The 13,945-nt window shown below is 44.4% G+C and overlaps 1 protein-coding gene across 4 annotated transcripts in view; it reads right to left on the bottom strand.

The window, feature by feature from the left end:
* Positions 1–11,612, bottom strand: part of ALDH18A1 (aldehyde dehydrogenase 18 family member A1) — a 51,462-nt gene extending 39,850 nt beyond the window's left edge. For 2 of the 4 annotated variants that reach the window (XR_004029295.1, XM_030809177.1), the window contains exons 1-2: positions 11,371–11,612; positions 8,270–8,385 (exon numbers count right to left, since the gene is read on the bottom strand). Coding sequence is in view for 2 of the 4 variants with exons in the window: in XM_030809177.1 (XP_030665037.1) it covers positions 8,270–8,357 (88 nt within the window). In the remaining 2 variants the exon portion in view is untranslated. Of the gene's footprint in view, positions 1–8,269; positions 8,386–11,062 lie in introns of all 4 variants that reach the window. The other 2 variants (XM_030809179.1, XM_030809180.1) reach the window with 2 other exon arrangements.
* Positions 11,613–13,945: the final 2,333 nt, after the last annotated feature.

The raw sequence follows: 13,945 nt of genomic DNA, 5'->3' as shown, positions 1-13,945 counted from the left end.
CTAACAAGATACATGTGAAAATGTTATGTGGGGTTTCTAGGAACTTAGATGTGCTTTCTTCCCTTCATCCCCACTGCTGCTTGGAACATGGGTATGAAGGCTGGAGCTCATTCACTCATTTTGGATTAGAAGGAACTGTGAAGCAACAAGAAAGAACGAGCAGGGATCCCTGATGATTTCACAGTGCTATTCTGGAAGCCCTGGACTGCCTACCTTCTTGCAGGGCTGCTAGACTTCCTTCAGGAGAAAGACAGAAATACATTTCTATCCTGTTTGAGCCATTATTATTTTGAGTTTCCTGCTACGTGCACATAATTGTAACTGACACAGAAAGAGAATGAGTGCATAGGCAGATGGTCTGTGTGAGGCCTACATGGAAGAGAAGATGCTGTCAATCAGTGGGGGTGGAGGAGCACTTAAGCAAATAGACCTTACTCCCTGATAGCAAGAAGCAAGACAAGGTGGGTAACATAGGTTCTCAGCAGGACTAAGCTTTAAGCAATTCCCTGCAAAGACTTTTCTATATCTCATTACAAGCAACTCATAAATATTTGAATGAATTACTAAAATAATCATTCCAAGCCACCTTTTGAACCACTGTTCTATAACTTTATTAGAGAGTTAACTACCTTCACTTGAACCATTATCACTTCCCTTTATATTGTCTGTCTATAAATTACAATTTTCTCAAAATTTCTTTAGACCTTCTGACTCTATTTCCTGTCCACTAACTCCCTCCCTAACCACAATCTACTGATGGTGGGTAAAGCAGGCAGGACCTTATTCTCGTGAATGGGAAGGCGACTATGAGTTCTCCTCCCTTCCTGTCTCCTTCACACACAAATCTTAGAACATTTCTAATGAAGTAGTAGTCATTTCTGCCTTTCCTTAAATAACCATTTTTCCAGTGACTATGTTTCAGGTTTGTGGAGATATAAGAAAGATAATATGATCTTTTTTCACAATAGGCTTGGCATCTAGATCCTGGCACAGAGCTGCTTGGTAAGCCATCATCTGGGATGGAACTGGGATTCTGATGGCATTGCTGGATCCACAGGTGCACAATCTCTTCCTGCTGTGGGAGTCCCTGGGACTAAAAGACTGGTTTGTTGTTGAGGCTAAGTTTTGTGGAGGGCTACTTTCCCTCATTGGGTTAATTATTAATAATATAGGTACCCTACTCTGCTTTCAGGAATATTATCCTAAGCAATATGTACAACTAAGTCTTAAGTTTAAAAGTTGTACACATAATGGTTTGGTCTTACTGATCTGCCAGAGAGAAGGGTGGTGGAGGGACAGGCTTACTCCCCTAGGGTTTGGACCAGGGATCATCAGTGGCTGTTTGCAGAGCTCAGAGCTATGCCAAGTGTCATGTATTATCCCTTTGGTAGCTTGTCAGATCTAGGCTTTCTGGCTTTCTCTGCTGTCTGCTGGAGGGCTTATCCTGACCTGGAAGGGTGGTGAGCATGGGTGGAGCAGCCTGAGAGGGTACCTCAGGGACACAGGTAGTGGCATGCATGTCTGTCCAGGTGATGAAATGGTAGAAGCCAATCAGAATCCAGCAGCCAGGCTAGCATGAAGGAGGCTAACCCACAGTCTGTATCAGGAGAAGAGGGTGGGTCGCATGGCTCAGTGCCAGGTAGTCAAGGGTCATTCTGGCTGGAGCAATAGGGTAACAGCAGTAGATAAGGCCTGTTAGGGTTCAAGAGGAGGTCACCACTATCAACAAGGTTTCATGCAGTTGACTCAGTCAAGTCCAGTAGGTTCTAGCACAAAGGAGAGCTTCAGGGGACAGAGGGCTTTTTGGGTTTCCTATTGAACAACGCCTGTTACCTTCCAAGGTTGACCCTACCTTTCTTGGGGGCATTTTTTTAATGTTCTACAGTGTATTATACTTGTTAGGGTCCATATTGAAAACTGAGAAGGCCTTGATTAGTTAGGAAAATTCAATGCTTCTAGAGAAATAATCGTTTCCCATCTTCTAGGGAACTTTCAGGCTCTAAGTTCCAAAGAAAATCTGTCCCCTCCTAGTAGGTATGAGGGCATAGTGAGGTGTATGTGTGTACAGGTGTGGCGTGGTGGGGGATGGGAGGGGTTGTCCATGTTCTTCTTAAGGGCCACGGATTATACTCTTACTACTCTTACAGTGGAGAACCCTTTACTTCTTCAGCATCAGAGTCCTTATGCCTAGTAACCAATGAGGCTGTGTTCCAGGCCTCAACAAGAAGGGACCCTGACATGAGTACTCTTTTTCTCTCTGGCCTTCCATTGCCTTCGCTGTTTGTCTCCATAAGCATTCTCATTTTGCCTTTCTTTTCTTTTTTTTTCCCCCTGCTATTCTGCTTATCATGGTCAGTGAAAGAGCTCCAGGTTCCAGAAAAATCCAAATCCCAAAATCCAAAAACCTAGGGAAACAATTAGAAAGTGCCTCCTTCTGTGAATGAGCCTAATGAGGATAAGTATCAATAATAAAAATACTGAAGTGAACGCTTACTACATACCAGGAGTTGTGCTAAATATTCATACACCTTCTACAGGGGAAAAAAGGACAAGCGTTGGCTCTGGAGCCAGACTGCCTGAGTGAAATCTCAACCCCTTCACTTACTTGCTGTCTCCTTAACTATCTCATAAGGTTGGTAGGGTGGATAAAACAAGTTCATGCATGAACAAGATTGGCACAAAATAAATACTCAATGAATATTAACTGGTACTGTAAAAAAAGTGTTACTTATTGTGACACGACATATATATCCATGGTCCCTGGCTTATAACTCTAATAATCCTTTCTACAGTCTTTTGTTATAATGTTGGTGTAAGGAAACAGAATCTCTCTCTCTGATATTCTCCTGAACTCCTTTCACCTGCTAAAGGCAGGACTCTAATTTGATTGTGGGTTGTAAGACCCTCAATCCAGAGAGGGTCCTGCCCCATACCTTGGAGGAAGAAATATTACACAGGAAGACCAAGACAAAATCTGAACAGACAGGCCTTGCTGGGTTACCCCACTCATTCTGTTAGTATCAGGTCACATTCTTTTTGTTCAATTACATTTCAACACAGTTGTCCATGCTTCAATCATGCCTATCCAATAAGTCTCCATAAGGGGTCCAAGGGGACAAGGTTCAGAGAGCTTCCAGACAGCTGAACATGTGGAGGTTCCTGGAGGGTGGTGTGCCCCGGAAGGGCGTGGAAGATCTGTGCCTCTTACCTCACACCTCACCCTATGTATCTCTTCATCTGTTTCCTTTGTAATAGATTGGTAAATCTAAGCGTTTCCCTGAGTTCTCCTCATCACTCTAGCAAATCAATCAAGCCCAAAGAGGGGACTGTGGGAACTCCAACTTGAAGCTGGTCAGTCAGAAGTTCCAGAGGCCTGGACTCAGGACTGGTAGGAAGGTGGGGATGATCTTGTGGGACTCAGCCCTCAACCTGTGGGCTATCCTCAGGGAGACAGTGTCAGAATTGAATTGGAGGACACCCAACTGACGTCCACCGCAACCCCCACACATTTGGTCACAGAAGTCTTCTGTGTTGATTGTTGTTATGGAGTGAGAGCAGAGGAAAAATAGTTTGAGATTTTCCATACTCTACCTTCATCATCATCATCATCATCATCATCATCATCATCATCATCATCATCATCTTACTGAATTCTCATGAATTAAGCCTCATAAGTTAAGTATTATTATGAGTTCATTATTATTATTATTATTATTGTTATCCCCATTTTATAAATAAGGAAATTGATACTCAGATTAACTGAGTAATTTACCAGCATTGCCAGATTACAAAAATGGCCACGATCCTTTTGCAGCTTCTCCATTAACAGGTGAGTCAATTTTCCAAACTTCTTAAATTTGGGCTGGCCCTGTAACTTGCTTTGACAAATGTGGCAGAAGGAACAGTGTATAAATTCTGAGTTTACATCTCAAGAGGACTTGTAGCTACCATGCTTGCTGTTCTTGGGAACCCTGCAAGCATCATGCAAAGAAGCAATGAACAGCCTGCTGGAGGATGAGAAGCCACATGGAATGTAAGTGATGTATCATCCCAGCAGAGGCCCCTTCATAGCCAACAATCAGCCCTAACTCAATCTGAGACCTGACACAGACACAGAACCACTGTGCAGCTGAGCCCAGTCCAAAATACCATCCCACAGAATTGTGACCTAAACACACAGTTGTTTTAAGCTACTAAGTTACTTCATAAGGAGAAGGGCTAGTTTTAAAAACCTAGGACCTGGCTCCAAAACCCGAACTTTTAGCCCTTATACTCTACATGAATAGGAAAGAGATTTTTCTGTCTAATGATAAGCTTGATTAGTTGATTGGCAAGTCATCTTGCAATGAAGCTTGGAAATGGACTACTGATAAGATTTAGGTGATATCAAGGAGCTAGCCAACTCAAAACATCACAAACAGCCTTTCAACAAATGGTGCTGGAACAACTAGTATTAAAAGTTGAAAGATGAACATTGACCTAAACTTCACACCTTATACAAAAATTAACTCAAAATGGATCACGTAGCTGGGTGCAGTGGCTCACACCTGTTAATTCCTGCACGTTGGGAGGTCAAGGTGGGAGGATCTTTTGAGCCCAGAAGTTCAAGACCAGCCAGAGCAACATAGACTCCATTTCTACAAAAAATTTTTTAAAAAATTAAATGTGCCAAGACTGGGCAACATGGCAAAACCCTGTCTCAACAAAAAATATAAAAATTAGCTGGATGTGGTGGTGCATACCTATAGTCCCAGCTACTTGGGAGGCTGAGGCAGGAGAATCACTTGAGCCTGGGACGTTGAGGCTGCAGTGAGTAATGATTGCACCACTGCTCTCCAGCCTGGGTGACAGAGCAACACCCTGTCTCAAAAAAATAAAAATTAAAAATAAAAAAACCAAAGAAAAAAATTATCCAGGTGTGGTGGTGCACACCTATAGTCCTAGCTACCTGGGAGGCTGACATAGGAGGATCACTTGAGCCCTGGAGGTTGAGGCTGCAGTGAACCTTGATCATGCCACTATGCTCCAGCCCTGGGTAACAACAGAGCAAGATCTTGTCTCAAGAAAACAAAAAAAATAAATCATGGATTTAAGTATAAAATATAAAACTACCAAACTTTCAGGAAAACAACATAGGAGAAAATCTTCAGAATATAGGGTTATACACAGAGTTCTTCGACTTGACCCCAAAAGTACAATCCATAAAAACAAAAGCTGATAAATTTGACCTCATCAAAAGGAAAACTTTTCCTATATGGAAGACCCTGTTAAGACAATAAAATGACAAGCTATGAGACTGGGAGAAAACATTTGCAAACCACCTATCCAACAAAGCACTAATACCTGGAAGTGCTATGGCTTGGATATGGTTTGGCCCTTCCAAGTCTCAGGTTGAAATCTGATCCCCAGTGTTGGAGGTGGGGCCTGGTAGGAAGTGTTTGAATTACGGGGGCAGATCCCTGATGAACAGCCTGGTGCCATTCTCAGAGGGAATGCATGAGTCCTCACTCTTAGTTCCCGTGAGAAATGGTTGTTAAAAAGAGCCTGGCCCTTTCTTTTCTCTCTCTTGTTTCCTCTCTGGCCATCTGATTTTGCACACACCAGCTCCCCTTCATCTTCTTCCAAGAGCAGCAGCCTGAGGCATTCACCCAATGCAGTTATTGGTGCCATGCTTTTTGTGCAGCCTGCAGAACCATGACAAATAAACCTCTTTTCTTTATACATTACTCAGCCTCAGATATCCCTTTATAGCAATAAAAATGGACTAAGACAGGAAGATATAGAGAATTCTCAAAATTCAATATTTTTTTTTAAAAAAACAACTTTCCAATTCAAACTGAGCTGAAGGCCAGGTGTGGAGGCTCATGCCTATAATCCCAGGACTTTGGGAGGCTGAGGTGGGGGGATCACTTGAGGTCAGGAGTTTGACACCAGCCTGGCCAACATGGTAAAACCCTGTTTCTACTAAAAATACAAAAATTAGCTGGTCATGGTGGTGGGCACCTATAATCCCAGCTACTCAGGAACTGAGGCAGGAGAACTGCTTGAACCCGGGAGGCAGAGGTTGCAGTGAGCTGAGATTGCGCCACTACACTCCAGCCTGGGTGACAGAGCAAGACTCCAACTCAAAAAAAAAAACTGAGCTAAAGATATGAGCTAACATTTCACTGAAGAGGATATAAACACATGAAAAGATGTTCAATATCATTAGCTATTAGGGAAAGGCACATTAAAGCCACAATGTGATATCACTACATACCTATCAAAATGGCTAAAATAAAAAAGAGTGACCACATCAAATGATAGTAAAGATGCAGAGAAAATGCATCACTCATACAGTGCTAGTAGGAATGTAAAATGGTACTGTCACTATGCAAAGACAGTTTGACAGTTTCTTATAAAACTGTGTTAGGCCATTCTTGCATTGCTGTAAAAAATACCTGAGGCTAGGTAATTTATAAAGAAAAGAGGTTTAACTGGCTATAGTTCTGTGGGCCGTACAGGAAGCATGGTGCTGGCATCTGCTCAGCTTCTGGTGAGGCCTCAGGAAGCTTATAATCATGGCAGAAGGCAAAGGGGAAGCAGGCATCTCCAATGGCAAGAGAGGGAACAAGAAGAGAGTGAGGGGGTGGTGCCACACACTTAACCAGATCTTGTGAGAAGTCACTCACTATCTCGAGGACAGCACCAAGGCATGAGGGATTCACCCCCCATGACTTAACACCTCCCACAGGCCCCACCTCCAACACTGGGGATTACAATTCAATATGAGATTTGGTAGGGACATACATTCAAACTATATAAAAAACTAAACATGTAGCTACAATCTGACCCAACAACTACACTCTTAGGCATTTATCCCACAGAAATGAAAACTATGTTCACTCAAAATCCTGTACATCAATGTTCATACCAGCCTTATTCATAACAGCCAAAAAATGAGAGCAACCCAGATGTCCTTTAATGGGTGAATGGTTACACTGTGATACACTCATAGCATTAAATACTTCTCAGTAATAAAAAGGAACTAACTGATACACACAGCAACTTGAATGAATCTCCAGAGAATTATGCTGAAGAAAACAGCATCCCAAAAGGTCACATATTAGATGATTCCATTTATATAACATTCTTATAATGACAAAATTATAAAAATGTAGACCAGATTAATGTTGGCCAGGGGTTAGTAATAGGGAAGAGGACAGTGGCTGTTAAAGAGAAATAAAAAATCCTGTGGTGATTGAAATGTTCTGTATCTCGATCATATCAATGTCAATACCTTCGTTCAGATACTGGGTGAAATTGGGTAAAGGGTATAAGGGACCTCTTTGTACTATTTCTTAAAATTGCAAGTGAATTTATAATTAGCTCAAAATCTAAAACTTAATTACAAAAAAAGAGTAATGAACAAAAATAGCATGGGGCCGGGCACGGTGGCTAACGCCTGTAATCCCAGCACTTTGGGAGGGAGGCCGAGGTGGGCAGATCACCTGAGGTCAGGAGTTTGAGACCAGCCTGGCCAACATGGCGAAACCCCATCTCTACCAAAAATACAAAATTAGCTGGGCGTGGTGATGCACACCTGTAATCCCAGCTAATTGGGAGGCTGAGGCAGGAGAATCGCTTGAACCTGGGAAGCAGAGGTTGCAGTGAGCTGAGATTATGCCACTGCACTCCAGCCTGGGTGACAGAGTGAGACTCAAGAAAAAACAAAGCATGTTAAAATTTATTTGGGGGTCAACTTTATTGACACAAACACCGAGAACATTTCACCAGGAGACTACCTCTTTTCCTCCTTGCTATTTGGCAGAATTTTGTCCAATTCTGCCAAATTACATCTTTTTTTTTTTTCTCTCTCTTTTAAACCTTTTTTCTTAGCTGGGCATCATGGCTCATGCCTGTAATCCCAGCACTTTGGGAGGCCAAGGCAGGCAGATTGTTTGATCTCAAGAGTTCAAGACCAGCCTGGGCAACATGGCAAAATCCCATCTCGACAAAAAATAAAAAAGTTAGAGTCAGGGTGGTGGTGTGTGCCTGTAGTTGCAAGTACTTGGTGGGCTGAGGCAGGAGGATTGCTTGAGTCCAAGACGTCTGGGCTGCACTGAGCTATGTTTGTGCCACTGCACTCCAGCCTGGGTGACAAAATGAGACCCTGTCTCCAAACAAACAAACAAACAAACAAACATCTTTTTTCTGTTTGAAAACCTTGTTCGAACATATTTTGACTATCAAACTTCCCACATACTCATAAATTTTCTACGGTACATACGAGATCTGGAGACGATTGTACACTGGACCCAGGGCAGGAGATGTTGGTTGAAGGGCTGGAACCCACAGCGGTAAACTTGACTCAACATGCTGCAATGTGGTCACTGATCACAGTATCTGCAGAATACATTTTTTAAAAAGTGAGTAATGAAAAATACTGGACAATTCATTTTATTTCCGTCTACTTCCCCTTACCCTCGGAGTAAAAGTCTGACTGTCCTGCTCCAAACTCCTCTGTATGAGGGAAACTCCCACCTCCTCTATATTATAGAAAAGACAGAAAAAGTAAGTGGCTCCTTTCTAGGCCTCAACCATCTTAGTTTTTATGTAAGCAAATAATAATGCAGGGTTAGGAATATTTTGAGACACAAAAAACATCTGCTGTTTTTGGTATCTTTCAAATTAAAAAAAAATCTTTCAGGTGCAATGCTTATGTGTTAATACTAAATCTTCATATAATTCCTATAACAGATCCAATATCCTAAAGCAACCATGTCCACCTTTCTGCTAACACCTCCCAACAGAACCGGGAAATGCACCTATTTGAAATGTCGGCTTGATCCTTGCCAGCCAGCCATGAAAAGCAAGAGGAAAGGCCAGAGGCTGCTGCCATGTCTTTCTTCCTGATGCCCACAGGATTACAAAGTAACTCTTGTGCCCTTGGAAGGCAGTGGCAATGCCTACAACTGGCTAACATCTTAATCCTGTGGAGGATGAGAATATGGCTACAATCTTGGTTGAGAACATGAGGCAGTTATGGGCATTTCCTCACCCTGGGTCAAATTTGAGACTTTAGACAAAGATAGTTTATTTCACAAAAAAGTAGGGGACTCCTTCCTGTATGTACAGGGAGAACAAGCCATTCATTATTTTAGCTTTTTTTTTTTTTTTAAGATGGAGTCTTGTTCTGTTGCCAGGCTGGAGTACAGTGGAGCGATCTCGGCTCACTGCAACCTCTGCCTCCCGGGTTCAAGCGATTTCCCTGCCTCAGCCTCCCGAGTAGCTGGGACTACAGGCACGCGCTACCACGCCTGGCTAATTTTTTGTATTTTAGTAGAGACGGGGTTTCATCATGTTGGCCAGGATGGTCTCAATCTCCTGACCTCGTGATCCACCCGCCTCAGCCTCCCAATATTGTAGCTCTTTTTATGCTACAGAGACACTGCTGTTTTTACAAGGTAAGAAAAATACTTCACTTTCCTTGTTTGTGGGCCTCCTTTTAACTTTTTTCCCATGGATTGGTGGATATACCCCAGCCCCCTTAAATGTGTCTCAGAAGACTAGCATTTAGCCCCATAGTGAAAAAAATAAGAAATGGTGTTATTGCTTTACAATTTATACTGCAAAAAGGCACCGAAATGGGACAGAGAAGAGACTGGCAGGATACAGCTGTTCTAAAACATATGGCATCTAGTAGGCAACAGAAAGTATTAATTGATCTTTGTTATTTCAATTTTTTCATAACACTGAAGTATGATTTTAGCACGTGATCTAAGTTTGCTGCTTATATAAATTCCTTCAATAATGGCTGCTAAACAGTTATTTACATGTGAATTCTCCAAAATAACTACAGAAGAGCCAACTACTGCTTTTCCCATCTGGATTACAAACTTTCCATTGACAATATGGCAAAAACGATGAGGAACAAGGCCTTTGAAGTTGGTCAGACTTGGGTTTGAGCTCTGCACTTGCTATCTGTGTGTCTTGTGGAGAGTTACCCAATTTTTCTAAGCCTCTGTTTCCTCACTTATAAATCAGGGATACTAACACTATGGACCTCATGAAATTATGGTGAGAATTAAATGAGATAATGCGTGGAAAGTTCTTGGGTACAACAAATGGTCAGTAAATGTCAGTTTTCCTCCTTTTGTCTTTTAGTCACTAATGATGCCTTACAATTATTTTTTCCTTAATTTCCTTCAAGACCCATCACGGGAACAAAGAATTCAACGAATATTCACTATTAGATACAATCACACACATATATTGACTGTTTACCTCTCTATTAACCAAGAGTGATTGAAAGCTCTGAACACTTACTGTCACTGAAACAGAGATTGAAGACTGACGTAGAAACCAAGCCTCCTGGCCTCTCCCCTGTACCACCATCTCTGACTGACCTCGGAGGTTACATCTACTCTGTCACTGCAATGGATAGCTCACTCTGCCAGAGGGTATTACGCCCTCGAGAAGCACACAGTTGATCCCAAGGAGCAAAGAGTGTGTGTGTGTGTGAGTGTGTGTCTAGACTCGTGTCTAGATTCGTGTGACTGTGTCTAGACTCTCTGTGTGTGTGTTTAGACTCCATATCATCAGTTGAAAAGAGTTTTCATGTTTTGACTCAAGACATTTCTCAAGTATCTCTTTACAGACTAAACAGAAAGCCCTTATCTAACTGATTTTAACAGAGAAGTGAACTTCAGTCCCAACATAGTTCACCCACAAACACATGATAGGTATATGGCTCACCACTTAAATACAAAGATCCGATGGGCCTCACCACCTCAGAGGGCAGGGGACAATGATGGGGGTGCGCCCTGCTGTAACAGGAAGACCCCAGCATACACAGAATGCCATACTGCAAAGGGAGTCTGGCTTTGAGGAGGGAATCACGAACGCCCGGAGGGCCGCGGGGAACTAGAGACCCAGGCCCCTGAGAGTCGTTGTGTGGCCAGCTAAAACCCGCGGCATCCCGGCGCTGCCACCACTGCCACCCACCACTGCAGGCTCCGAACTCTTGGACCGAGATGGGGCCCGCGGATGCCTGAAGTCTCCACTTGGCCCAGTTCCTTACATGGTGTACCCAGGGGAGGCCGGGGAGGTCAGGGCCCGTAGCCATCCGTAGATCCCGGGGCCGCCGCGCACCGGCATATGGGAGCGCGCCAGGGTCTTGAAGCGCGCCCTGGGCGGCCCGATGCAGCCGCCATCCCTCGGCCGAGGCCCACACCTACCCACGGGCCAGATCCCCGGGCCCCGGCACCTGCTCCGGCAGTGTCCCCGCTCCAGCGGCCTGGCGCTCACGCCCCTCGCGCCTGAGCCCGGGCGCGCATCAGCTTCCGCAGAGACGCGGGCGCCTAGCCATCCCCGCCGCTCGCCGCGTACCTGCCTCACCACCGCCGCCGCCGGGCACTACCGCGGGTCCGCACTCCACGCCGCGCTGATTCCGGCGCTCGCTCACTCTCTTTTTTCTTCCGTCCACGTCCCGCACGATGACGTTACGACAGTGGCGTAAGAGTAAACCTAGGCAGCCGGGCCTACGCTGTTGACGTGGGGCGAGGGCCTGGCCTGGGGCTGCGGCGCGGCAATGGCGTAGGCACCTTTCGAGAATCAGGCCCGCGCTCCACGTGGCGGGCCAGCCCACTAGGCCGCGGCAGGCTGGAGGAGGCGGGACTTGAGTTCAGGGGGAACGCCCACGTCCCGGGAGGGGACAGGGGCTGGGGACAGGGGCCAGAGTCAGGGGCGAAGACAGCTTCCAAACGCCGCCCCAGCGGGCCTTCCAGGGAGGCAGAAGTGGTGCCTGGCACCCTCGGCTGCTGGTAGATTTCATAAGGTGTGTTTGTCAGTGTTAACCATTTATATCCCGGGCACACCTCGGAAATAGGTTGTATCAACTGACATACCTCAGTTACTCCAGGTACATTCTGGGAATAGACTGGATCAGTTTACACACATTTGCAAACTTTGGCTCCTTAAATGGAAGCATTTTGGCACTGCAATCAAATTACTTGCCCCCTAGTCATCTGGAGGTTTCCCCAATGGTCCCATCTCAACTCCCTTTCATCAAAGGCAGTTGTAAGAATATTGCATTTTAAAATAGGATATTCAATCTCTGACAACTAGAACTATTCCAAAGGTGAATGCAGACTCACCTTTAAAGAGAGACCACAAAAACCTGGCACTGTAGTGTGTGCCTGTAGTCCCAGCTACTGGTAGGTGGAGGCAGGAGAACCACCTGAGCCCAGGAGTTCAAATCCAGCCTGGACAACACAGCAAGACCCCATCTCTTAAAAAAAAAAAGAAAAAAGGTGAAAACACAGATTTTTCTCCCTCTTTCCTTGCTGTGTTTTGCTCAAAGGACACATTGCTGCACAGGCACATAGTGCTGGGCGGTGGGAGGGTAGCACTTGATAGGAGGTTGGGCACAGAAAAGCATCGTGCCCTTCTGTCGTCCCTGATAACACTGCAAAGCCTATTTATTCATTTTCTTGTTTATTAAACACTGGCTACTGCTATGGTCTGAATATGTCCCCCAAAATTCATATGTTGGAAACTTAATTCCCAATGCAAGAATTTTGGGAGGTGGGGCCTAATGGGAGGCATTTGGGTCAAGAGTGCTCCACCTTTATGAATAGAGTGGCCCTCGTGAATAGATTAATGCTGCTATCAAAAGGTTTGTGGAGGTGGGTGTCCTCTTCTGCTCTTCTGCCCTTCCACCATGTGAGGATACAGCAAGAAAGCCCTCACCAGATGCTGGCACCTTGATCTTGGACTTCCTAGCCTCTAGAACTGTCAGAAATAAATTTCTATTATTTAAAAATTATCCAGTCTGTGTTATTGTGTTTTAGCAGCACAAAATGGACTGAGACAGCCAAGCATTCCCTGGGTGTGGAAGAAGACATAGTTGAGTTCACAGCCTTATGGAAGAGAGAGATATATGAGCAAATAATTACAATACCATGTGATAAATACTGAAGAATGGGATGGCCAGACATTCAGGGATGGCTGAAATGGTTTGGCTTTGTGTCCCCACCCAAATCTCACCTTGAATTGTAATTCCCATAATCCCCACCTGTGGAGGGTGGGACCTGATGGGAGGTGATTGGATCATGGGGCTGCTTCCCCCATGCTGTTCTCGTGATAGTGAGTTATTATGAGATCTGATGGTTTTATAAGGGACTCTTCCCCCTTCACTGGTTTGCTCTCTCCTGCCTGCCACCATGTAAGATGTGCCTCTTCCCCTTCCGCCATGATTGTAAGTTTCCTGAGACCTCCCCTGCCATGTAGAACTGTGAATCATCTAAATCTCTTTTCTTTATAAATTACCCAGTCTTGGGTATGTCTTTATAACAGTGTGAAGACAGACTAATACAATGGCTTTAAAAGAGTTGATATTCAAATTGTGCTTTGAAGCACTGGAAGTAAGGGGTTTACCTAAAAGAGGAGAGGAGTACAGGATCTGAGGAAGAGAGAATAAGGGAATGATATATGCAGAGGTGTGAGACACCCTGTGAAAAGAGGCTACTTGCAGTAGGACATGACAGGAAGGGAGTCTGGCTGGTATCCTGACTTACAAAGGCTTTTTTGTGCTATGCTAAAGATTTTGAATTTTATAATCCTTAAAAACAGAAAGACATGACTTTTTAAGTGCTGGAATGGTATGATCTGATTTTTGTGCCAGAAATCAGTAAAGAGGCCTAGAGCTGGAATGTTGGTTAGCCTATTGCAAAGGCCCAGGTAAGAAATGGTGGCCTAAAAAAAGGCTCCAGCAGAGGAATGGGGAACAAAAAGGAGGGAGAGTTGACAGCACTTACTCAAAGTGGGAGAGTGAGAGAAGAAGAGCAGTGCTTGAGAATCTGATGGTGCTGCAATACCATGCATCAGGAAATCTATAAGGTGAGTTTTCATGAGATCTGATGGTTTTATAAGGAACTCTTCCCCATTCACTGGTTTGCTCTCT

The sequence above is a fragment of the Nomascus leucogenys genome, chromosome 3, assembly GCF_006542625.1.
Source record: "Nomascus leucogenys isolate Asia chromosome 3, Asia_NLE_v1, whole genome shotgun sequence".
NCBI lineage: Eukaryota > Metazoa > Chordata > Mammalia > Primates > Hylobatidae > Nomascus > Nomascus leucogenys.
This window is presented reverse-complemented; position numbering and strand designations above follow the sequence as displayed.